Source organism: Camelus bactrianus, chromosome 3 (genome assembly GCF_048773025.1).
Source record: "Camelus bactrianus isolate YW-2024 breed Bactrian camel chromosome 3, ASM4877302v1, whole genome shotgun sequence".
NCBI lineage: Eukaryota > Metazoa > Chordata > Mammalia > Artiodactyla > Camelidae > Camelus > Camelus bactrianus.
In genome coordinates this window covers 48,423,917-48,451,084 of record NC_133541.1, presented here as the reverse complement: position 1 = coordinate 48,451,084, position 27,168 = coordinate 48,423,917, and the positions used below count along the sequence as shown (strand labels likewise).

General features: G+C 36.4%; 2 protein-coding genes across 12 annotated transcripts in view; one reads left to right on the top strand and one right to left on the bottom strand.

The window, feature by feature from the left end:
• Positions 1 to 19,511, top strand: part of LOC105064453 (survival of motor neuron protein) — a 60,486-nt gene extending 40,975 nt beyond the window's left edge. For 4 of the 7 annotated variants that reach the window (XR_012504765.1, XM_074359495.1, XM_074359493.1 and 1 more), the window contains one exon: positions 17,000 to 19,511. The gene's annotated coding sequence lies outside the window, so the exon portion shown is untranslated. Of the gene's footprint in view, positions 1 to 1,685; positions 10,216 to 16,999 lie in introns of those variants that run through there. The other 3 variants (XR_012504761.1, XM_074359500.1, XM_074359469.1) reach the window with 1 other exon arrangement.
• Positions 1,906 to 27,168, bottom strand: part of NAIP (NLR family apoptosis inhibitory protein) — a 39,962-nt gene continuing 14,699 nt past the window's right edge. For 4 of the 5 annotated variants that reach the window (XM_074359410.1, XM_045512383.2, XM_010949318.3 and 1 more), the window contains 10 exons: positions 26,741 to 26,860; positions 24,887 to 24,986; positions 20,091 to 20,172; positions 18,834 to 18,891; positions 16,619 to 18,724; positions 14,347 to 14,514; positions 12,420 to 12,572; positions 11,966 to 12,052; positions 10,050 to 10,214; positions 1,906 to 7,265 (listed from right to left, as the gene is read on the bottom strand). In XM_074359410.1, coding sequence (XP_074215511.1) covers positions 6,901 to 7,265; positions 10,050 to 10,214; positions 11,966 to 12,052; positions 12,420 to 12,572; positions 14,347 to 14,514; positions 16,619 to 18,724; positions 18,834 to 18,891; positions 20,091 to 20,172; positions 24,887 to 24,986; positions 26,741 to 26,860 — 3,404 coding nt within the window. In that variant the 3' untranslated portion in view covers positions 1,906 to 6,900. The remainder of the gene's footprint in view (positions 7,266 to 10,049; positions 10,215 to 11,965; positions 12,053 to 12,419; positions 12,573 to 14,346; positions 14,515 to 16,618; positions 18,725 to 18,833; positions 18,892 to 20,090; positions 20,173 to 24,886; positions 24,987 to 26,740; positions 26,861 to 27,168) is intronic. The other variant, XM_074359431.1, reaches the window with a different exon arrangement.

Below are 27,168 nucleotides of genomic sequence, written 5' to 3'. Positions count from 1 at the left end.
TATGGAATGACTTTCTCTGTAGATATTGTTCTCTTTGCCTTTATGGACAGAAAATGAAAAAATCTGAATTGTGTTCAAGGAAAACTTAAAAAAAAAAAAGGAAAAAAGACTACAAGGATGTTGTTTCCAGTCTTCCATTAAAATTTCTTGAAAGATAATCCAATACTTTGGGCAACAGAATAAGAAGACTGAAGGAAGGTGTAATAGTGATACGTTAGTTCACTACTGATGATTTATTCCATCATCCTTTTAGGTGATTCTGTACTTCCATGTTCTTATTTTATTTTATTTTAGTTTTTTTTTTTTTAACATAGCTAGAGGTCATTGGTGTGAGTATATTATCTGTTGCTACATAACAGACTGCCTTAAAATTTAGCACCTTACAACAGCAAATATTTATTATCTCTAGTTTCTGTGGGTCAGGAATCCAGGAGCAGCTGAGCTGGGTTGTTCTCATAAGGCTTCGAAGCAAGCTGCCAGCCTCAAGTGATAGTCATCTCAGGGTTCTACTGGGGCTGGAGGATCTGCTTCCAAGCTCACTAACGTGGTTGTTGTCAAGAGGCTCTCTTGCTACCTTGGCCTTTCCAGAAGTAGCCTGAGAGTTCTATGACATGACAGTTGGCTTCTCCAGAGTGTGTGATCCAGTAGAAAGTGAGCAACACCACACACACACTTTCATAATTTAGTCTCTGAGTCACACACCATCACCTCCACCTTTTTCTATTCTTTTGAAGTAAGTCCAGGCCACATCCAACTGGAGGGGTCTACACAAGGGCAGGAATCATTGGAGACCATCTTGAAGGCTGGCTACCACAATGAGTTCATCCTAGGATGAAGAATAACTAAATATTTCAATATAAGGGATAATAAAATCACTAAGTTTCTGCATTTTGGATTTATAAAAGAGTCCAGTAGACTTGGTATAATTGTTAAGATAGGAGTTTTGTTTTTTTCAAACAGTAAATTTTCTTTCTGTTCTTCATCAGACCTCTAAGATTGAGTCATGAATCCTTACAAATAGTTAGAACTGCTGAAATAAGAAACTCATAAACTGAAATTGAGTCCATTGGACTGAGATAATATAGTAGGAATTAATTTCCACTTTCTGCTTCCCTTATAAGCTTTTTAAATTCCTTCTTATCTGTTGTGCATTAAAATAGATATTTCAGGACCATAAATTTTCCTCTGAACAGTACTTTGGTTGTATTCTGTAGCATTCTTATTTTCTAGATATTCCAAATTTTTAAATTGTTTTTAACTCTAGATATGTCTAATAAATGTTTAATTTCCATGTAGTTAGGTTTAATTTCTAGTTTTATTGTAGTTATAGGATGTTGTTTGTATTGTTCTAATTATTTTTTTTACATATGATTTTGATCATTGTTTTTAATGTTTTAAATTGTATTGGGACAGATCAAATACCAGTGCTCCTGAAGAATTTTTTTAACTATTCTTGCTCGTTTACTTCTCCAAACGAATTTCGCAATTAATTTGTCTAATTGGTTAACTGTCCCATAAAGATTGAAATTTGTCTTATATTTAATCTTTATATTAGCATATTTTTATTCTAGTTTTATTTACCATGATGAGTGTATTGCTTTCCGTTTTCTCTCTTTATGACTTTATAAGAAAATAGATGTTTAAACGTCATCATTGTATTTAGACTTTTTATCTTTCAAATTCAGGTGCAACTGTCTCCCAAGGAGAATGTATTTTGATGTGCCCTGGTCGATGTGAACAAAAGTTTCATCATTTTCTTCATGAATACTTGGATAGGTGCATGTCATCTACATTTCCCCTTGTTGGATGTGTCTCATGCCTAAATAACCAGTTAGGTATTTGGAGGGAATAATTCATTTGAATAATTGAACAATGGAAATGTGAGTGATTGAAAGAAACTCTAGGTCACATACAGTGCAGAAAATTTATTCTGTCAAAATCACAATTAAGCACATTTGTATATTTTAACTTTCTTAGTAAATATGTTAAGCTTTTTATTAATACTTTAAAAATAAATGATCAATCTTTTTTTTTTTTAACCATGACCATCTGATTTTTTGGGGTGGGGGTGCAGAACATACATGGTAAGTTGGAGTCTATCTAATGATGTAGAAAAGCACTCCTCAAGCTTATTTGGTAAAGGATAGTATTGAAAGATGCAAGCACTTGTAAAACAATGTTGCTGATAATTCAAAATTAGGGAACAAAGCCTTGCTGAAGCTGAATGTCATAGTCATAGGACTGGACTGGGCCAGTCAGGAACCAAGGCTGTGTCCTGTTGCTTAGACGTTATACTGTCAGTCTCCTCCTTCACCTTTTCTTATCTGTCTACCTCTTTTCTAGCTTTCTCCACATCCTTGTCATGCATACTGCCTAACGTGACTGCCCAAGCTATTGTCTCTTCACCACTACCTTGCAGTTCCATCTGCCATCCCTTTGACTATATGTCTCTCAGTTCAAATTCTATGGAGAGGTAAAAGTCACACTGTTTAGTCTAAGGATTAATGTCCATGTGCCAGAGATTCTCCCTAGTCCATTCAGCCATGGGAGAATATGTTAATATGTTAAGTGCTTTCTTTCAGAGGTTTTTGCTTGGACAAACTAAATGTGCCTAACATATTAGTAGCTGCCCAGTATTTGTTGAATAAGTGAATGAATATTCAAGTGCCTGGTAAGTAAGCTTTGCAGAATGGGATGTTCTATGGCTAAAGCTTTTTTGTACAGGGTAAGTGGAATTTTATCTTTTTTCATGACAATCAGCTAATATTTTATACATCTAGTGTATATTAATTGCCTAAGTATGTGCTGGGATAAATTTAGTTATGAAGGTAGCTTACTTGCTTTGTAAGATTTTTGAATGTTACCCCCCTTAATACCTAATACAGTTGAAGAGTAGTTGTAGGTTCATGAAAGTCATTCATTTCAGCAAATATTTAACTTTGTGTTGGACACTCTTCTAGGTGCTTGGGAGACAGTAATGAACAAAACAGAGGAAAGTTCTTGCTTAAAATGGTTAAGAACTAGCTAGTAAACAAGTATAATTTATAAGGTGGCAGCTAGTGATACATGTCAGATAGAAAAGTGAAAACAGGAAAGGAGGTTAGGCAGAGTGGGACTGGAAGCAGGGATGCTTTTTAAAAAATGGTCAGGGAACTCCTCATTGAGGTGACATTTGAGCAGAGATCCAAAGGAAATGAGAGCCATTCACATAAGTAGAGGGAACCTCCCAGGGAAAGGCGTGAAGGGAATAGCAAATCAGCTTGGCTTGGAGTGGAAGTGAGCAAGGAGGAAAGATTGAAGGAAAGGAGGTAAGAGAGGTAGCCAAGGGTCAGGTCATATGTAGGCCATTGCAAGGTCTTCAGCATTTACTTGGAGCTAGGAATCCATTGGAAGATTTTGAACCAAAGGTGTAGCATGATCAGATATATAGAAAGAGCCTTCTGACAGCTATGTTGAAAATACACCATAAATTTCAAGGGAGAAAGCAGGCTGATTACTTAGGACCAGTGAGCTTGGATCTGAGTGTATTTTGCAGCTGGAGCTCAGGATTTGCCAATAGAAAGAAAGTAATCCAGAGTGACTCCCAAGGTTTTTGGCCTGAGCAAGTGGAAAAATAATGAGATGGAGAAGTCTGCCTCAAGGGTACTTCTGTGGAAGGGAAGGATAGGAGTTGGGTTTGGACATGTGTAATCTGAAATGCCCATTAATAGGAGTTGGATATGTAAAAAGAGTTCAAAGGAGAGATCTGGGATAAAGATGAAAATTTAGAAGGTAGCATAGACCTGGAATTTAAAGCTATTCAAATAGGATGAGATAGCCCAGGAAGTGCATTTAAATAGGGAAGTGAGAGGAGAACTCTGGGATATTCCCCATGTTCAGAGATGAGGTATGAGGAGAAGCAGTAAAAGAGACAGCTCTCAATGAGTAAGGAAACCCAAAGGGATGCCCTGGAAGCCAAATGAAGAAAGCGTTTTCAGGAGTGATGGGCGGTATCAAAGGGGCCGATAGGTCAGATGCTGCTAACGAGTCACGTAGAATGAGGACTGAGAAGTATTCACTGAATTTACCAAGGTGGAGATCATTGGTGACCCTCATAAGAGCTGTTTTGGTGAAACAGGAGGTGGGAGAGAATGTAACAGTTGAAGACAGCACATAAAAACAACTCTTGCAGGGAACTTTGTATTTCTGAATTTTTGTTACATTTGGGTTATTAGTAAAAATCCTATTAGATATAACAACTTTGAAGTTTTGGTGAATCTCGTTTAAGTTGTGTGTGTATACTGTATGTGTGTAAATTTTATATAAGAGTTCTTACTGTGGGTCATGGTTAAAAAAAGTTTTGAAAAATACACAATTAGAACAAGAAAATGCAGGGGATGTTAAGAAAAGATGGAGGATATAGGAGACATTACTTGTGTGAGCACTGGTGAAGGATTTAAGGAGCTGGAGAGGATTAGAATACGTGTAAGAAAGGGAGAAGTTTAGAAACATAAGGGTGAGTGTCCAGGCAATGAGGGATGACCTAGGAGTTCTGTGGAAATTGGTGTATACTGGAATAAAGGGCATGGTGACCTTATGATCCAAAAATACTTTTTTGTGGAAATAACTCATTCTCTATGAAGGGCCAGGGCACATTAGTTTAGCTTCATAGGCCTCTAAAAATGTAAAGACATTCTTAACTCACAGGCCGTACAGGCTGTAGCTACACTTTGCTGCCCCCTGCTTTATACTGGAAGCCCTTAGCAGATGCTCTGGACAATTAATTTGCCCAGAGTCGTGTTAGCGTTTTTAAAGTATCATTTTTAATAACATATGCAAGTGATATAGAATTCAGGTAATTATATGCAGGTAAAAAAATGTAAACCTCCTACCCCTGTCCGCTAGCTATCTTGATCCTCTCTGTAGAGTCTGTCATCACCATTTTCTCATGTATTAAAGAATTTTTCTATGAAGGTATGAACATGCATCTAATAGTATGTTAATCTTAAGAAATTTAACTAGGTTCTTTTTTGTTTAGGTCTGAACAAGTTAATAAGTAATACTTGTACCATTTATCAGGTTACTGCCTGTCCTGCAGTAATGCATCTGGACCCTGTAAATGCCTCTCCCCTGTCAGCAGGCACAGTGTAAAGCTTTCTCAGTAGAGGTTACTGGTGAGACACTGGAGGGGCAAGAGACTTCTTTTCCTGAGTCCAGTGTGCCTCTCTGGCACATGGTTTCCGCAGCCTTGTGCAGTGCCTGGCTTCAGCAGTACCCAGTGGCCATCAGCACCCTCACATGAATGGTTTCCTGTGACACCCCCCAAAAAACTTTCTAAGCAAAGTGTCCCAAGCTTACACTGTCTGGGGCTGTAACTCGCCACCCTCTCTGTTGTCCATGGCTGTACCTTCTCCACCAAGGTCTGGATCTCAGTCCTGGGTTTCTTTTTTTGGTGCTCTGTCTCAGCCTAGGGTGAAGAGCCAGTAGGCTGTTCCCTATACCTGCTTCGAGTTCTCCATTTCATACTACAGTCTGCTGTCACAGTTAATAACTTTTTATAGTAAACTTCCCCCAAATTACTATGTGGTGTCTCTCCTGATCAGACTAATACAATGCTTAAAACCTTTCTGATTACAAAAGAATTAGATATAAAATCAGACCAGCAAGAAGGTAACTCATCTCACCTTCTAATAATCTCATCCTCCAGAGCAATTATTAATGTTGTAATGCTAAACTAGTTTTATACTTTATTATTTAAATAAAACAGGTACTTGTAAAACAAAGCAGTACAAAAAGTAAAAAGAATGCCTTCCAGTCCCACTGTTTAACAACTTAGACTAGTTATCCACTATTACCATTTTGTATATTCTTCCAGAAATTCTTAATGCATCTAGAAACATGAATATAGATATATATAATATATATATGTATATTTAAACAAACAGAATCATAACATATACACTGTCCCTATGTTTCATTGTAAAAATAAAAAGGCAAAATAACGGTTTTCCAACTTATACTAGCATCATGAATTTGCAGTGGCCTCCTAGCCATTCAGAAAACTCTTCTACTTAACTTGGTAGGAGTGAAATTCTGGACACAAAGATGTAAACATCCACATCAAATGTAATACCTTGAACCCTATGACGTCACTGACAGTATGTTCTCCCTGAGCAGAGTGGAGTCATAAGAAAATTCTAACACCATTTTAAATGCATATGTTGAACTCTCAAACATGTTATCTAAAAAAGCATTGATACTCAATATTCTTGAAAACAGATTTAGCTCATTTCTAATAAAGCTCAATTCTAAACTGCATTTTTTGCTTAATCAATAAACACTGAATCAAAAGCTTCCAGAATACAAGCGTTTCCCCTAAATCTTATTTCTTTACATTGGCAGTAGATAAAGGGAAGGTACAAATAAACCCTACTATACCAAAGTTAATTAAATATGCAAAACAGACCCTACAAGATATACAAGATTAATACCTGTTGTTTCACCTTTGTGTAAAACTGATTTAGTTCTTAAGTTAGCCATTTCGTAATAACTTGAATATTCTTTTGTATTAAGACTTTAAGGTAGATTGGTGCACTTCTTCCCAGCCCCATCCTGTGGCTTTGTGTTCCTGTTTATCGTAGCGAGCCTGATGTTTACCCAGGGTAATGAAGAGTTAGATGTGTAAACTTGATTGAAGGACTCATCTTTAATTGGGGAGGATCACTTAGGAACTTCAGAGTTACTGGCAATATCTATTTCTAAACTCAGTAATGGGTAAGCAGGATGTTTGGTTTTTGGTTTTTTTTTTAATTACATGCCTTAACATTATATTCTTTTGTGTGTAATATTTAATGGTTTTTGGATAATTAGGTTTTTAGAATTATTGATGAAAATTCCCAATATATCATTTTTTAGCTAATTCTATTTCTGAATGACTGGCAAGAATGGCAGTACCCATTTCCAGAAAAAGGTTAAGTGTTTAGACTGAGGATGCCTTTCTTTCATGGCAGTAAGCAGTGTGATGTCTTCTGCATCCAGGAGCCAACTTAACATGTTAAGTCTGGTGAGGCTTGGCAGTCGTAGCACACACTGACTCAAAGACTTGACTGTTCTGGCCTGAGCTCTTATACATTCTGTGAAATGCCTGTTGATAGTTAGTTCTCGCAAGTTTGGCAGGTTGTCCAGTGCTTGAAAGAAGTTTCTATATCCTTCTTCTGTAATCTTGTGATTAATTGAAAGATCTAGCTTCTCAAGTTTCTGGAAACCTCCATCGACTGCTCCCTTGGCTGTAAAAGCAAAACTATTTACATAAGTGGAATCATATGGACTTCTTTTCCAGTGCTTAGACTAGGTTATTTGAACCAACCTCCTCTCTCACCATCACTGAAAGTAGAAAATGCCCAATTAAAAAAACAGCTCCTTAAAAATTCCAAAGACCTGACAAGTTAATAAAGAACTACATAGCCAAAACCAAAGGAAAAAGCAGAAACCAGAGAACTAAAGCTAAGCTCTAGAGCACTGAAACCACTTTTACTATGAGTGTATTGCCATTCCAGATAAACAAAAAGTGAGGAAATTAATTACCAGCCCAGCCACATTGAAGGAAATACTAAAGAAGTTCTTCAGGCAGAAAGAATATGGTCCCTGACAGATGACTAGAAATCCAGGAGAGACAAAGGAGCAATAGAGACAGTAAATATATGGAAACTCTAAATAATGTTTAAAACAGTAATGTTTCATGGAGTTTCAATTTATGCAGAATTAAAATAAATGACAACAACAATGCAGAAGATTTGAGGGAGGTAAATAGAATTAGATGTCCTGGAGTTCCTACCTTGCTCATGACATGGTAAAAATACTAATTTATATTAGTGTCTAATAACTCAGGGATGTAAATTTTAATATATATGATACCACTAAGAGGGTAAGAATGTATAATAAGCCAGTAGATGGGGGAAATGGAATAATAAGTGAAGCAAAAAAAGAAAAAAAGAATATATCTTATGGGACAAATTTTTTAAATAGCAAATAAAGCATATATATAAATTCAGATATAGTAAGTATATTAAATGGATTAATACTCCAATGAGAAGTAAAAGATTAAGAAATTACATTTTAAAAAACCTAATTGTAGACATCCAGTTATACAGACATAACAAGAGCCATACCTTAAATATAAAGATACAGAAAGATTAAAAGTAAAAGGAAGGAAAAAGACGTGAGACACAATTACCCAAAGAATGCTGGGGTAGCTATATTAATGTATGATGAAGTAACTGACTTCAAGGTAAGAAGCATTACTAGAGATGAAGAGGGTTGATCTGCCAAGAAGATTTAACAACTCTAACTTTCTATGTACCTAGGTTTAAAATACATCAAGCAAAAACAGAACTAGAAGGAAAAGAAGACATCCACAATCATGATGGGTGATTTTAATATACCTTTTCCAGTTACTGACAGAATAAGCAAACAAAACTAAAAACAAGGATTTGAGTACTTTCCACACTTGATATTAACTGTGGAAAGCTCATTTTTTTTCCAAGTGAAAATGGAACATTTACTAAAATTAACCACTTTAGTATGTATTTTGTATTATGCTGGCCCATAATACAAGTCTCGACAAATTTCAAAATTGAAATCATACAATGAATATTCTATGATAACAGGGAAATTAAGCTCAGAAATAGGAACAAAAAGGTTATTAGACAATCCTCAAATATCTAGAAATTAAGCAACACATTTGTAAAAAACTGGTGTGGCACGAAAAAAATGACAACTGAAATTAGTATTCTGAACTGAAGAATGAAAATATGACACTAAAACTTGAGAGGGAGCTAAAGCCAAAGTTAGTGCTATAACTATCCATCTCAAGAAAACTGGACAAAACAAATTATACCCAAAGAAAGCAGAAAGGGATAATAGAGGTGAGAGGAGAACTATTAAAGAAAAGCATATGTAGACAAAAAAATTAAAATTGATCAATCAGGTTAAAAAATAGAGAATGTATAAATTAATATCAGAAATAAAAAGATGAATATCATCCCAGATCATGTATTTCTAATGATTATAAATAAACATTATGAGCAATTTTAGAAAAAATTAGAATTCTTAGAAAAATGTAACTTGCCCAAACTTGCCAATGATAACACATAAATGTGTACCAATAGAAACTGCACAGTGAGGTGAAACAACTATCGGTAGGACTGTAAGTCGGTACAACTATGGAAGACTAAATATATACCATATGACTCAAAGCCTATCCCTAGCAATATCTCTATATATACACATCAAAGGTCATGTATCAGAATGTTCATAGCAGCATTGTTCATAGTAGGCAACTATTGTAAACAACTCAGATAGCCAGTTGAATGGATAAATAAGTTGGGCTATGTACAGTCATACAACGGGATAATATATAGCAATGAAAATCAGTCACATGCATCAATGTGCATTAATATCACAAGTATAATGTTGAGCCCAAAGAGGCAGACACAAGAGCACACACTGTGTAGGATTCATGACATGAATTTTAAAACAGGTAAAACGAATCTATGGTAAAAGAAAGTAGTATAATGATCACCTTTGGGAAGGAGGGGAACGCAGTATCAGTAGGGACACAGAGGAGGCTTCTGGGATGTAATACTCTATGTTATAATCTATATTGCTACCCAAGTATGAATAACAGTTTTCAAGTACGTTCACTTGAAAATTCGTTGAGCTGTACACGTAGGATTTTGTACTTTTCTGAATGTGTATTAATCTTCAATCAAAAAAAAACCTAAAAAAAGGAGTACATGGAAGGTTTGTGACCAGGTGTCTGAAACACTAGCTGTCAAGAGCACAGACTTGAGAGCTTGAATAGTCTCAAACGGGAGGCTATCGTTTACTTGAGATCTGACCAAAATGAACCTAAACACAGAACATTAGAGGGAACGGTATGATGGTAGAAATGAAGTGGGTTGAACATTTTTAGAGGCGCAAATGTTTTTGAAGATACTTTGCAGCAGAAAGCTTGAGTAATACCACTGGCTTTCATGTGATCCGAAACAGTTTAAGTGAGGGTAGCTCACCAATTTCTATCACGCTGTCGTCATCCAAAGTGTTGAAAAATGAGAGAACTCGGAGATGTTGAAGATGTTGACACTGCTGGATGATTAGTATGGCCACGTGATGAATACCATCCCCAGAAGGAAGCAGCAATTCTTCCAGGTTATTAAAAGAACCTAAAGTATAGGCTATCAGAAGAGACAAAAAAGTTATTTTCTGTACCGTGTTCCCAAACAATGGTAATATTCAAATTCGTGCACATTCCAGGAGGCCCCATCTGGCTAGCATAGAGGCTATTCCTCTTCCTCTCCCAGGGCTGGAGAAATGGGTCGGCCTACACCTTCATTGCTGCCTCTAGACAACCATTCCTCCACCCTTCCCCAACCACTCTCTCCTACACTCAAGACCAGAGTGCCTATCTTGTCTCCATTTCCTCTTAGACTGAAGCTTCTACTGGCTTCCAGGTTACTCTTCTAGCCCCTCAGTGCCTTCTTACCATCCTGCTGTCATCCTCAGTGTCTTCTACCTCTGCCTCCTAGCACTAAAGCCTCACCATCCACTGGTCATCATTACTTTCCTTTTCACTCTGATCGCTCCTTAGCATGATACATTATGGATCACTCGATCCCTAGAAAGTTGTGTACTTCTGGGGCCTCACACTTGCAACTATTTTGAACACTTCCTAGCATAAAACAATGTTCCAGGCTTATCTTTTCCTTTTCTTGTCCCAGTTATTTTATCAGCCATTTCTCCAAGCACCCCGGTTCCCTTTAGGGAGGCTAGTATTTAGAAGTCAAGATCTGAGGAGTTGGTGTGCTCATTGCTACTAGAATTCTTTCTAGTCTCTCAGGGGACTGAGTTGAGAAATATGTATATATGTGTGTGTGTCATGAGATATAAATTGATCAATACAGATATCCCCATTATCTATGTATATAGGTTAAAAACCACAAGTCCACACCAGTATTTCCAGTTCTAATACCTCAGGTTCTAGCCTCTGCTTTCAGTATTTATAAACTCCTTCTCCAGCAGTGAAGAAACTTGGCTCATTATATTCACTGTACTACTTGGCTTAATCAACCTGTTGTACATGCTAGCCACCATCCTTGGCCCCCAATCCTGCCTCTGTCGCCTCAGCCCTTGTGCCCCTCCTCTACCCACACAGCTGCCTCCAAAAGAGGGAAAGAGGAGATCCAGGTGGTCCTTGAGCATGCTCAAGTTTGAAAAACACTACTACTGAACACTCCCTGACTCCACTGACTCCCCTTTTATTTTCCTGTGTTAAAAACAAGATAAGCTCCATGTCACCAAACCATGATGTAATTACAGTTTTGGGTCTCCCAGCAATGGAATCTTAAACTAGTCCATCAGGAATTGCCTGATCAGCACTAGTTAGGCAGTCTGCCTGATAGCCCTGTCATCCTCTAAAGGAAGGTAACCTTGCAATAACAACTCGCATCTTTGCCTAGTATAACTTCCTTGTCACTGCTCCCCACTGCCTGTAAAAGTCCTTCATTTTGTACAGCTCCTCGGAGCTCTTTTCCATCTGCTAGACTGGATGCTGTTGGATTCAAAATCATTTTTGTTCACATAAACTCTTAATTTTTGAGTTTTCATAACCTTAAAAATAGTTTTACCTATATCGTAGAAACATTTGAAACAACAGGTATTTAACATATTTGGAATGGTAGCTGGCAATGAAATTGCATAGTGCTATAACAGATATGTATTCTAAGAAATGAGTCACTGAGAACATCGTTTTGAATGACATCAAGTGCGATCAAGGCATTTGAAAGGTAAAAGTTGAGCAGCACTGTCCCTTCTAATGAGCAAGGGCAGGTAATACATATTATAATTCGCGATATCTCATGCAAAATAGAAGAATTTTGTAGGGAAAGAGAATAAAGAGTGAGTAAAAGGCACTGTTCTGTAAACATACCAAAAATTTCAGCCGTTTCCTTATCAGAAAATTCTTGGTGCTGAAGATTTAATATCTTCAGAGAAATAAAATTTGGCAGTACAGTGACTATAAAAGGGAAAATAAAAATTTAGTTATGTCAGCTACAGTTCTTATACCAACAAGTAATGTGTTTAAAGAGTATTTTAAAAGTGATAGAAATTAATATAATAATTCATATTGAATTTATTAGTATGACAAGTAGATAAAACAGATCTTTGCTCAGGGAACAATTCTGATAACTAGAAATGTTTAAACTTCTAGAAACAAATATACTACCTTATTTGAATATTTAAGATCAGGTATCTATTGTAATAGCTTTTGTTCTTTGACATCAATTTCATATTTAAAATTTGGCTGTTTTTAAAAAGTGCTTAAAATGACTCTGTGTTCATAGAAGTATCTTAAGCCAAAATTTTACAATTATAGCTCTTACCAAATGGGAGGGCATTAAAAAATGGTCCAGAAAACTTAATTTCTTCAAGTTTCTTGCAGGAAGCAAGTACAGTCATGAGAGACTCAAAATCCGAAAAGACATTACATTTCAGGTGGAAAACACGAAGGTCTAGAGAATTCTGAATTAATTTGACTGTAAAATATCAAAGATTTCAGAAATCAGAGAAGATTGCAAATTTCTATCAGAATTAGCCATATAATTTAGTATTTTGTTTCAACAGTACTGAATTAAAGCATCATGATGTCATGAATCAGGCTTAGATTCGGGTTCTGCAACTGATTAGTGAGCTATGTAAACACATAGTTACTGACCCTTCTCTGGGGGTTCAGTTTTATCTTCTGTATAATAATGGCATTGAATGAATGGCATCAGTTAAAACCTTCAGCTTTAACATCCTAATGTCTCTTAAGTTTGCACATAACGTTTACCCTATAGAAATACTATGCAAAGAAACATAAAAGCAGTGACAACCCTGAAGCAAAATCTAAATTTGATGCAAAAATTTCTGACCAATGTAAGAAAACTACCAGCTTCAATGAATTTTTTTGCATGGAATTCTGCACGTCAGTTTGGTAGAGATTAACCTTTTTTTTTTTAAATTGAAGTATAGTTGATTTACAATGTTGTGTTAGTTTCCAGTGTACAGCAAAGTGATTCATATATATATATATATATATACATACATACACACATACACACACACACACACACACACACACACATACATACATGCATACACATTCTTTTTCAGATCCTTTTCCATTATAGGTTTTTATGACAAGATACTGAATATAGTTTCCTGTGCTATATAGTAGGTGAGATTAACCTTTCTTCAGTCTTTAGTGTTTAGCCTTCACTAAACTAAGGAATTGATGATATCTAAGTCATTTTGCTAAATGATATATTTAAGAAAGATGGCTGTATAGGTTGTTCATCAACCATGAGAACAGGCTGATGAGAAGCTGGGAAATGCTTCTGACTGCTGCCAGTCCGCAGATTTCTCCATTTCCCCAGCTGTAAAATGAGAATGGTAATAAATAGTACTCTACCTTGTAGAATGGGTATGAAGATTAAGTGAGTTAATATTTATAAAGTGCTTAGAACAGTTCCTAGCATTTAGTAAAAGCTCAATAATTACCAGTAGCTCTCTGTTTTTTTAGCAAGAAAGAGTGCTATTCCCACAATTTAACATGGATACAGGCTAAAGCTTCCATAGAACCTTTAACCTTAAATAAATTATTAGCCTTATATCCAGAAGGAACCCTACTTCAGGATGATACCTGCACCTCAATGTTCATAGCAGCATTATTTACAATAGCCAAGACATGGAAACAGCCTAAATGTCCATCAACAGCTGACTGGATAAAGAAGATGTGGTATATTTATACAATGGAATACTACTCAGCCATAAAAACCGACAACATAACGCCATTTGCAGCAACATGGATGCTCCTGGAGAATGTCATTCTAAGTGAAGTAAGCCAGAAAGAGAAAGAAAAATACCATATGAGATCACTCATATGTGGAATCTTAAAAAAAAAAAAAAAAAGCATAAATACAGAACAGAAATAGACTCATAGACATAGAATACAGACTTGTGGTTGCCAAGGGGTGAGGGGTGGGAAGAGATAGCCTGGGATTTCAAAATTGCAGAATAGATAAACAAGATTATACTGTATAGCACAGGGAAATATATACAAGATCTTATGGTAGCTCACAGAGAAAGGAATGTGATAAATGAATATATATATATGTTCATGTATAATTGAAAAATTGTGCTCTACACTGGAACTTGACACAACATTGTAAAATGATTATAAATCAATAAAAAAATTAGAAAAAAATTATTAGCCAAGTAACTTTTCCAAGTGATGTAAAAACTAGTAAATCAAAGTGCCATTCTTACCTAGTTTGGAAGGACCATTCTCAGCTGAAATTCGGATAAATAATTTCTCCATATGGTGAAGATTTAGGAATTCTTCAGGAATGACTGAAAAAACATTTTGTTGATCATCCAGATTCACAGACAGTTCTTTCAGGCACAAGAACTTGTCCAAATTAGGAAAGAGTTGATCTAGAAAGCAACACAGTTTCCCATTATTAATCTAAAGAGTTCCAAGAGGAATTTTGAAACCGTCATTTTGATTCATCAGATTATTTTCTTATTTTCAAATGAAAACCTTTCACATAGCATAAGACATCCTTTTTTAGAAAGGATATATATGTAGATAAAGCTTTTTGTGTCATTATTATCTACTATATGAGAAGTCCTGTATTACACTCTGGATTCACAAAGATGAGACATACTCTCAACAAACGGGGCTAGGATAACTGAATTTCCACATGCAAAAGAAGTTGGACCCCTACCTCCCACCACCATATACAGAATTACCTCAAAATGGAGCAACAATTTAATGTAAGAAGTAAAACCATACAACTCTTAGAAGAAAAACAAGGGTAAATCTTCATGACCTTGGATTTAACAGTGGACTCTTAGATACACTACCAAGAGCAGTAGCAAAAAAGTAAAAAATAGACAAATTGGACCCCATTAAAATGTAAAACTTTTGTGGACCAAAGGACATTATCTATACAGTGAAAAAGGCAATCTACAAAATAGGACAATATTTTAAAACCACATATCCAATAAAAATTTAATTATACAAAGAATTCCTATAACAAAAAGACAGCACAGTTTAAAAACAGGCAAAGAGGATTTAATAGACATGTGTCAAAAAAAGACGCACAGACAGCTAATAAGCACATGAAAAGATGCTCAACAGCATTAGTCATCAGGAAAATGCAGATCAAAATCACAGTGAGTTACCATTTCACACCTAGTAGGATAACTGATTTTTACAAAAACAGCCTCAAGGATGTGAAGAAATTGGAGCCCTTTTACATTGCTGGTGGGAATATAAAATGCTGCAGCCAATGTGGAAAACAATTTGGAGGTTCCTTGGAAATTAAAACAGGATTACTATCACTAATACGATCCAGCAATTCCACTTCTGGGCACATATCCAAAAGAATTTAAAGTAGGGTCTCAAAGTAATATTTGTACACCCATATTCACAGCAGTGTTAGCCAGAAGAAACAATCCAAGTGTCCATCAACAGATGAACTGATAAAATGTGACATATACATGCAATGGAGTATTACTCAGCTATAAAAGTAGTGAAGTTTTGACACATGCTACAACATGGATGAACCTTAAAAATGTTATGCTAAGTGAAAGAGGCCAGACACAAAAGGACAAAATACTGTATGCTTTCACTTATATGAAATATCTAGAATGGACAAATTCATAGAGACAGAAGGTAGACTAGATATCAGCAGCTGGGGAGAGGAAGGAGTTATTGCTGAATAGGTAGAGTTTGGCATGATGAAAAGGTTCTGGAAGTGGATAGTGATGATGGTTGCACATTATTGTAATTGTACTTAATGCTACTGAGTAGTATACTTCAAAATGGTTTAAAAGCTTTATGTATATTTTACCATAATAAAAAAGTATTTGAAAGAAAATGAGCAAAATTTTTCTAAATTTGATGATAAATGTCAACCCACAGATCCAAAAAATGTTTAGTGACCCTCAAGGAAGATAGATACAAAGCAAAGCACACCTAGGCATTTAACAGACTGGTGAAAACCAAAGCCACATTAGCAACAACAGGAAATGAAAAAAAGTTAAAATAACATTCACAGAAGTATCAAAAACAGAAGTACCTAGGAATAAATTTAATGAAAGATAATAAACTTTCAGTCTACACTGAAGACCCTCAAACACTGCTTACAGAAGTGAAAGGAGGCACAGGTAACTGGGAGATATTTCCCATGTATTTATTTCCCAAAGAGTACAAGCCCTTTCTTCCACGAAGCAGGTGGGGTAAGGGTAATTCTCAAGCATCATTTACATATAGAGCATTCTTTCCTAATAACGAGTCATTTGTTTGCTAAAAGCCTTCATTAGTTAACATTGTATTAACTTTATCAGAGTTTGAAAGCCATTCTGTTATTTGGAGGCCTTTCACTAGTTCATATCACTGGCAGAAATAAGTTAGTAAAGGTTTATCTTTATCTGTTCAGTCAGCAAGCATTTATGGTCTCATGCTTTCAAAAGTTTTCATCCATCTAAGAGTGAGAAAATACAACTACACATGAAATAGGCTGATGTTTACCTTGTAGCTGGGTTACCTCTGAGATTTCAAGAGACTCCAGGGAAGGCAGAGTGAGAAGTAATTCCTGTTCCGCTGCACTCAGCTCAAATTTGCTTATGGAGCACTTGGTGAAAGAGGCCTTAAACTGCTCAAGAGCTGGGCGGATGCATTCAATAAAGCCTCTGCTGCCCATTAAGTGGAGTTCGATGTGCTCTGAAGCTGAAAAAACTTCCATTAGAATCCTGAGCATCTCCTGGTCCACAGCATCTGTACCAGTCACATGAACTTTCAGAAGAGGAATCTTGTACTGCTTTGGAGAAAGTTGCCAATAGCCAGTGCTGATGTCTGGTGGTGTATTGAGTCGCATGTTCAGAAAACTCTTAATGTTTTCCTCTTTTTCAGCTAAATTCTGCTCCCATTCATTCATTGGTTCAAAGGCAGAAGCACAGTCTTGATCTACAGTTGGTACCTGAGATTTGTCCAGAATTGTTTCCAGGACTGAGAAATCTGGTCTGAGTAACCTGTCATTTCCTCTTATGGAGAACTGGATGCTCTTCAACATTAACAAGCTTTCGGGGTGATCAAAAAAATACTGTAACTGAAGTACATCCAAAGTGAGGGTTCTCCCCTGAAGGAATTGCAAAATAAATGGGGAGCATGTAGCAACAGTGTTGCTTTGATAAGCAATTTTTACAGCCAGAATGAATAAATGTTTTGAAACCAATGAAAAGTAATCTTGTGGACTTAACTGCCACAGCTGCCTAATAATTTGCATCTTCTCGGAAATTTCTGGACGGTGCTTCAGGTAGTCATCATTTTCAGATATATTCTCCAGTGACTCTTTATTATCCACCAAAAGAAGCAAATGAGATACAATTTTTGGCCCTGCCTTTGTTGAAGTGTGGCAGGAGACGTAGTTCAAAAAGTTTTCATAGGGACATACAGCCATCAAGGATGAGTTAATTTGTTTCAAATAATAAAGTCCCAAATCCTGATCTTCTTGCTTATCTGAATCCAGGAGTTCAGTCAGCCTCATCCCAGCAAGAAATTCTTGAAATGCAGGATTTAAAAACCGATAGATTGGCCTTAGTCTCTGGGCTGTGAATTTGCTCATCAGGAACATGGCTAGATCTTCATCAATCCCTGCGTCTATGAGATCATCATCACTGAACTCAGAGCAAGATGAAAAAAACCCTCTCAAGGCCAGCTCACCACAGGAGGACACAGTTGCTCTCAGAAGTTCAGCTTCAGTTTTGTTCTTTAAGAAAAGGCATTTCATATAGGACTTGAAAACAGTCACATCATCAAAGGACTCATCAAAAGGATACTGAAGCCAGTTAGCACAGACTGCTGCCACAAAGAGGGGAGTTTTCTGAATTCCCTGCAAATTTTCATTCTTTCTAAAGTGAATCATAAAATTTTGCAGGCGGGTCATGTTGTGTGAAAAGAGTTTCCGTAATACATAGATAGTATTATAGAAGGGGAACGCTTTGATCTCTAGAACTGTGTCTAGGTAGCGGCGGATGTTCTTGGCCCTGTTTGTATGGACAGCAATCAATAAACAGGTTCTTGACAAATGGTTTTTTTGAATCAGTCTTTCTATGACTTGGGGGACTGAGCACATTTCTTTGTAGTCATCCAAAAGGAGTAACACCTGATTCTTCAGCTGCTGGATGATATTCCTCAGGCCCATTTCAGTAACAGAGCCTTCTGTCTCTGGGAGTTGGTCACTAATGATGTCGGCCAGGCCCTGGTCCAGTCTGGTAGAGCTAAGGGAGAGATAGAAGACCAGCTGGAACCTGTTTAACAAGGGACAGCATCCTGATGCCCAGAGGAGAGCTATTTCCTTCAGGAGGACTGTCTTTCCACTACCAACTTCACCCTCCACACACATGACAGAGTTCAAGGTAGCGAAGACTTCAGGCAACACCACAGGCTCTCGCATAGGACTGCTGATATGTTTTGAAGCCAGAGACAGATCACAACCCAGCAACTGGTCGGTGGCTGGACAGGAAGAGACCTCCAGCAAAGCCATGTGGCAGAAACGAGCATTGGTGTAGGCTTTTCTCAGTCGCTCACTCAGACTCTTTGCTTCCCGAAACCACTGGGCTTCACCCTGAGCCATCTCTGTGGAGAGAGGCAAGGAGGCACAGTTACAAATACTCTTCTAAAATCCCCTACATACAGATGTATGTACACATTCATATAACCCCATGTGCTTCTTCCAAATCCTTACCTGGCACTGCGGAGCTAACTGCTGCTGAATCTTCAAGATTACTTTCACTTGTGGTTTCCTTTGAAAATAAAATCTTCTATTAAATCAAAATTTGTATAGAAGGTGAGGCATGTTACAGTTAGTGATCAAACATCTAAACACAGCCCACCCTCAAATATTTATGTCAATTTAAGGGAGGAGTGCTACAAATATGAAACAGCAAGTGATCTACAAATACATGCAAGTGTGTGGTCTCATGTGGTTCCCAGACAGCGCATTCCATGGGCAACTCGAGCAGCGATCACTGTTCAAGTGATCAGAATCACAACATCTAGAGCAAGATGAACCCTCCACAATCATCAGGTGCAGCTTCTGGCCTTAGTTATCAACATAGTTTTAATTTTACATACCTGGGATGTAGGAAGATTATGTTTCTTCCTTTAAAAATGAGCTATTTAAGGGAGGTGAGGGGATGAGCAAAATAGATGAAGGGGATTAAGAGGTACTCAGTTATAAAATGAGTAAGTCACAGGGATAGGGACGATAGTATTGTGGTAGTAACTTTGTATGGTGACAGACGGAAACTAGACTTAAAATGGTGATCATTTTGTAATTTATAGAAATAAATCACTGTTATATACCTGAAACTTACTGTAAGTCAGTTATGCATCAACAAAATAAAAATAAGTTGTTTCTCTATCCCCAAGCATTTTTTTCTTCAGTTTCATTTTCAGTTCACAAATATGAAAGATGAATCAAGTGAACATCAAATTACCCTTTTTTCTTTTTGTGGTACAACAAACCTAATATACCTAACATACAGCCTCAAATAAGGGGTATGTGTACACTGAAGTGACAATGGCTGTTATCCTAGATAATTATGTAAGATTTCTTAATCTAAAGGGGTCAGTCTATTATCCTGGTTTATGATCTAGTTGATAATTTGCTTTTGTAAAAGAAACATTTCTTCCCAGCTTTAAGAAAAGCTGGCTAGCAAATCAGACCTTACTGTCCTCCAAATGAAGATCATAGATGGAATCCAGGTAGCCTGCATGCTGATCAACTCTTAAGTCTAAAAGAATCTGGGCCCCAAAGTAGAAGGGATTGATGCTACATTTCATGAAACTAGGTATTATGTCTTGTTTATTGTAGTATCGCAATAGCATATAGTAGGTGCTTGATAGATATTTGTAGAACTTATTTGTGATATCCTGTTCAAAAACAGTTTTTAATGACATGATTGTGCAGTCTGAAAATAAACAAGGTGGTGTTCAATACCGTTAATTCAGAAAGTTCGCCATGGCTCTGAAGGTCTGGAATCACTTCTGCAGAGGACTTCATATTTTGGAGAAACTGACAACTAAGTACAAAAGTTAAAAGTTATAAAAAATAGTTGTATGCAATTAAGCACTTGCATTAGGTCTTAAAAACACTGTTAGAGTTTTAATGGCGAAAATTAAGTATAAAATTAACATTCCCAGTGATTCTTTCTGTGTCATTAACAAGACATGTAGACTCTTGCTCTCAACAATAGAAATATAAATGATTTATAAATTACTGTAGGGATAACCAGCAAATCTAGTGGAATAAGTGCATATTTAACACTCATCCATGAAACCAACTAAAATGAACCTAAAAAAAAATAGAGAAGACAATTCCATCTATGGATTCTGGAACAATCACAAAAAGGACATTCATTAATAGAAAAATTGATGAAATCCAAATAAAGTCTGGTGTTGATAGTAATGTACCAATGTTGGTTTCTTAATTGTAACAAATGTACTGAGGTACTATAAGATGTTACTACTAGCAGAAAACAGAGTAGGAATATATGAACTGTCTGTATGATCTTTGCACCTTTTCTCTAAACCTAAAATTATTCCCAAATAAAAAAATTTATTTTAAAAAAGTCCATTAATATGAAGACAAGGATGGCTACAAACATACTCTCTAAAAACTATTTGCCAGACATCATGAACCTGGAACATAAATACTCTTTAAATTCAGGTATGATGTCCTCCCGAAGAACCAAGGGAGAACATTCTAAAGAGCTCTACCCACAATCATTAACTTGGATAGATGAGAACTATAAATGTCAGTAGGTAAATGAGAAAACTAGGAACAACTATCTTGGCTCATATTCATGCTGCTGAATTACAGGAAAGCAGAAGATAAAGCAAGAGGACACTTCATTTTTATTTTCCTAGAAGATTGGGAGATGAGTCCAGAAAGAGAAGGGTAGCTATGGGAAAAGAGCTAGTAGGACTTTCAATGCTTCTGTCCAAAGTTGCTATGTAGATAGATCCATCAAGGAAAAGGACTCTGAAGGAAGGTGAAAATAAAGACTTTTTCATACAAATAAAGCCAATACAGTTATTTGCCAGCAGACCTGCACTACAAAAAATGTTCAAGGAAGTTCTTCAGTTAAAAAGAAAATAACAGATGGAAACTTGGTTGCACCCAAAGGAATGAAGAGTGCGAGGGATGGTGACTAAATGGGTAAATATGAAATTATTTTTTCACTTTAAAAAACTATTTAAAAGATAGTTGTTTAAGGCAAATTTATAACACTATATTGTGAGATTTAGAATGTATGTGGAAGTAAAGTGCATGACAACAATAGCACAAAGGATAGGAGAGGGGAATAGAAAAATGTTACAGTATTACCTGAAGGTGACTGTGATATGTTAAACATGCATTATGTAAATTGTAGAGCAGGCACTAAGAAGACAAAGATGTATAGCTGATAAGCCAACAATAGAGATACAGTGGAATACTAAAAGATGCCCAAATGCAAGTGAGAAAAAAAAGAAACATAAGAATAGATCAGATGAATAGAAAACAAATAGCAAAACAGTTTAAGTCCAATCATACCAATAATTACATCAAATGTAAATGTTCTAAACACTCCCACTAGAAAGCAGATACTGTTGGACTGTTAAAAAAGCAAGACCCAACTGTATTGCCTACAAGAAACTCACTTTAAATATAAAGTCATAGATAAAAGTAAAATGATTTCAAAAAAGATAGTACTATGTAAAACTATTCATAGAAAAGTAGAGTGATATATTAATGTCAAATAAAGACTTAAGAATAAGGAGTACTATGAAGAATAAATGGGGACATTTCATATATTCTCTGAATATGAAAGAGAAAAGGGCAAAGAATAGCCAAGATCTGCTCCTGAAGAAAAAGAACAAAGAAATTTTATGATAAAGTATGAAAATATGCTTAACATTATTAGTAATTAGATTGATAAAATTTCAGCAATATTAAGTTAGTGAGGAAGCAGGTAGAATGGAAATATCTATGCTAGTGGAAATATAAATTAGTATAATCACTTTGAAGAAAGTTTTGCAAAATCTAGTAAAGTTAAATATGTGCAAACCCTATTACTCTGAAAGTCCATCATTGGTTATGTATCCTGGAGAAACACACATGAGCACTGGGAATCATGTATAAGAGTGTCCACATGGTATTAATTGAATTGCAACCCTCTGAAAACAACGTAGATGTTGAATCAAGAATAGAATGGATAAATTATATACTCATAAAGTAATATACAATATAGCAGTGAAAAAAGTGAACTACAGCTTTACACATAATTATGAATGAGTCTCAAAAACATTGTGGAGTAAAATAAGCCAATCACAGAAGAACCATGTAGTATGCTTCCATTTATTTGAACTTCAAGAATAGACAAAGTTAAGTATGTTTATATATGTAGTTGGTAAAACCACTAAGAGAGGAAGGAACAATTAACCCAAAATTCAGGATCATGTTTACCTCTGGATTGGAGGAACAAGAATATAATTAGAATTGGGGATGCTAAGGCCTTGGTAATATTCAATTTCTTTTTTTAAAACAACTTTATTGTGGTATAATTTCTGTACAGTAAACTACACATATTTCAGATATACAATTTGATGAATTTTGATAGATGTATACACCCATGAAACCACCACTATAATCAAGATACCTAGCATTTCCATCACTCCCCAAGAGGTGCAAATTTTTAACTCCAAATTTATCTCTTCCCATTTCCTATACCCCCTGGTAACCATAAGTTTGTTGTCTATTCAATTTCTTAATCTTAGTGGTGGGTTCATTGGTTTCTTTTGTTGATTGTTCTTTAAATCATACCATAAATATTTTAGGTATTCCTTTAACAGCATCCAACTTTGCAGTTTTAAAAATGGGGCAGAAGAATAAAAAGCCACACAAAAAAGGAGTTTATCAATTCCAGAAAAGGTTCTAAATAAAATAAGACTGCATCCTAGCTTATTTTTCCAAGAATTAAGAATACTCTCTCCACTGTTTAACAATTTACTAAGTATTAAATCCAAGTAAGAAAGAAAAAAAGCAACTACTTTTGTCAAAACCCCTTCAAAACTGTATCCTCTTTAGAATCTTAGAATTAGATAGAAGTATTTAAGATCCATTTGTATTAATATTTATTTTTAGAAAGACTCTTACTGCTTACAAAGTGAAAAGAACAAATTTCTTCTTACAGTTGAACATTTCTGAAGAGTTTGGTCATGAAAAATAAGCAAAAAAAAAAACAAAAGAAAGAAAGAAAAACGATTGAAGTTCCACAGAAAAGAAACATTAAAAAATAGCCATTTCTTCATGAAACTTTAGAACACTAAGAAACAAACAAAATCCTAAATGTTCCCAAGATGGGAAAAAGTAGTTTGCAATCAAAAAATTAAAAATCAGAAAGGCATGGAACTTCAATAGCAATTTTGGAAGCTATTAGAAAATGTAGCCATGTCTCTACAATTTAGAATTAGAATGACTTCCTAGTTACAATTCTATACCTAGCTAAACTATCAAAGAATTGTGAGGGGGAAATACACACACACACACACACACGCACACACATTCAGATATATGCATTAAATGGAAGCTAAAAACATGTATGTCTTTTGCAGTCTTTCCCAGGGAACTGTGGAGGAATGTTCTACCAAGGTGAGTCAATAAACCAAGAAGAGGATGACAATAGATCCAGGAAAGAGAAGCTACAACACAGGAGAGAGGTGATAGAAATCCCTATTGACCATGAAGAAAGTTCCCGGGCTTCTAGGGTGACTGTAGGACAAGTAGCTCATATTGAAACAAGTCAGAGACTTCAGGACAGACTCCTTCAAGAAAATAAAAGTCCTGGGATATGTTACATGTCTGAATGACTGGAGAGGAGATTTAAACATTTGGGAGAGTTTGAAAATGACGTGCTGCTAAATAGATTTTTAAAACTAAGCAAATGGCTGTATTTTTAAAACAGGAAAATAATGTCAAGGAGATGGAGAAACTGACATACATACGTACATACATATATACACATACATACATACATGTATCTCAGCCATAAAAAAAAAGGATGAAGTACTGATACATGCTACAACATGGATGAACCTCAAAACACTGTGCTAAGTGACGTCAGATACAAAAGGTCACACTGTATGCTTCCATTTATATGAAATATCCAGAAAAGGTAAACCTGTAGAGACAGAAAGATGATGGTTCTAAAAAGCTAGGGTGCAGTGGGGAGATAAGGAGTGAGTGCTTAATGGGTACAGTTTTCTTTTGGGGTCATGAAAATATTTTGGAATTAGATAGAGGGAGTGGTTGAAGAACACTGTGCATGTACTAAATGCCACTGGATTGTGCACTTTAAAATAATTTATATGTGTGAATTTCACCTCAAAAACCAAAAAACTAAGCAAACATGCTAATAAGCAAGACAATTATTCCTACAAAATACTGGAAGTTGCACAGGGATGGATGATAAATCATAATTTACTACTGAGCTCAGCATTTATGAAGTCATAATAATGTAAAAACATGTAATATGAAAATAATGATCTCACCAAAACTGTGCTGTAACTACAGTGAGAGCAAGGTTAGATGGGAAGGGTGTCATGAGAGCAAGAGATAAAAGGGATGACAGAGATAAAGAGTCATCCTTCATCACAGGAATCTGAGGGGTGGGTGCAAACTTAGGAAGATAAAATGAGGGGGAAATTGTTCAAGTACATCCAAATTTATAGACACTAAACATTCATTCTACTCACTTGGGAAAACATCTGGTATGTTGTTCTAATAGGTCATCACCTTCCTCCCACTTCTTCAAACATCCTCCACAGGAAAAACACTGGACAGTGTCCTTTATACCTAAAAGTAAGGAAATTTGATCAGTGCCACTGGCAAGTGTATTTGTCAAATGACAGATAATAACCACCAGGCCTTTATTAGCAAAACCCTACTTGCTGTTTCAATCAGATTTTGTGACTAAGTCACAAACTGGGTCCCCAGTGAGGCAGTATTCTATACAGGATTCCTCTCACCAATGGGGTAATGAACAAGTATCAGTGAATACCCTTATGTACCATGCACATCGATGAACACCCTCTGCCTGTCCCATCCTCATTCTATGGAGCCAGAGACTTGCAAGTCAGAATGTGGTACTGAAGCTCCATGAAGGAAGAGATTTTTACCTGTTTTGCTCCTAATGACTCTCATGGACCTAGAAGAGTGCCTAGCACTAATTAGGCACTCAGTAAGTATTTGTTTAATGAACAAATCAGAAATATACTTGGAGCTCAGGAAAATATATATGAGCAAATGTAGCAGCCCTCCTAAGTAAGTTCATGAAGAATCAAATGCCTCTTACTACATTATTGCCAGGTCTCTTCCACTAGAAGTAGGATCAAGTCTTCTCATGAGACTGTTTCTTTGGAAGGAAATTAGCATTTGGATCTACTGAAGGATTGAACTAGAAATGGAACATCCATCATCTTCCTTCTACCCTTGGATCTCTGTAGGCATTGTAAAGCCAGAGCAGAGGAAAACTTCCCTTTGTGTCTGGACAAAAATAGGAGGTCCTGGAGCTTGCAAGACCCCAAAAGCGTCAGATGACCAGGATTTGTGGGGAGAAGTGGAGGTTCAAAAAGAAAGAGGGTGAGGACACTGGACAGAGGGTCCTTGAGGAAGGCTGACAAAAGGAAGACAGAATAGAGTGAGTAGGAAGAAAGGGTGGAACAGTGACTTTCCAAATGCTTAAGACTGTGAGGCATTAAGATTTTTTTGTAGCAATGGAATATATCTGTTGGTTAAAGTGAACACTCTGAAATCTGTGACTTGACCTCTCAGTAAAAGGTCCACATGGACTTCCACTATAACTCAGTGTGTTTGGTCTGAAGAAGGCCTGCAGCGTACCCAGGAAGGACATAATTGTTTTCACCTTATTGTACCTCAGGCAGAGATTTAGCTGAGGCGAACCAGCCCTCAGCTGAAACCACTCTTTGTGGATTACAGAGTGGAACTCCCTGAGGACCAGCAGCTAAAAAGAATACTAGGAACTGACCAAAGATTCTACATGCTTAGGAATCATAAAAAGGAATCTCCTTATTTTCTCTTCCAAAGAGAATGTGGCAAAGACTGTTATCCACAGTCCTGGTATCTCTCATTTTTCCAAAGTAACAGAAACCCCGATTTTTTTCTGGGTACATTGCCACCCAGACAGATTAAACTCCCAGCTCCTCTTATAGTTAGGTATGGCATCTGACTACTAAGTTCCGGTTAGAGATAGAAACCGAAGAATCATGTGACAGTTTCCAGAGGCGTGGGGTGGGAAGAGGTGGTGGAGACTTAAGTGTAGAAACTAAAAGACCTGATAATTACCCCAAACAGAACTCTTGTATTTGTTAGCCCAGATCTTAAGTTTTCAAGTTTGGAGCTTCACTACCTAAGGGAGGTGTGGAAAACTGGGAGAAGATTTATGGAACAGAGAGGAAAAGGGATAGATAAGGAATAATGAAAGGAGTGGAGATTGTTGAGTCCAGCTGAATACAAGTCCGGGATCATGAAGTGCCTGTAGGGTTTGAGTGAGCAGCAAGGCAAAAGCGTGAGGCAAACTGCTGACTCACCTGTGTAGAAAAAACCTGCTTTGGTCAGAGCTGCAGCTCCCACAGGGGATGCCTGGGGCCAGTTCTTAAAAGAGTCCAGTCGGAGTTCTTCATTAGCAAAGATGCTGCCATTGCAATAAGCTTGAATAAAAGGCATATGGTGAAACCAGCAAGCTTTGATATTACAAGTATCAGTGTTCAAGTTATCCCTTCATATTTACAGATAGGATGACATATGACTTACGGAGTTTACTTCAATATAATTGGAGGACGGGGTTCAAAAAGAAAGGGGTATAGATGAAGCCAGATTAACCATGTGTTAAATTGTTGAAGCAGAATGGAGGCTACATGGTGGGTATTTACTATTGTCTTATTTCTGTGTGTATTCAAAATTTTCCCTAATATTTTAAAATTATCTTTCCATTATCTAGCATCAGAATAAAGCAAGA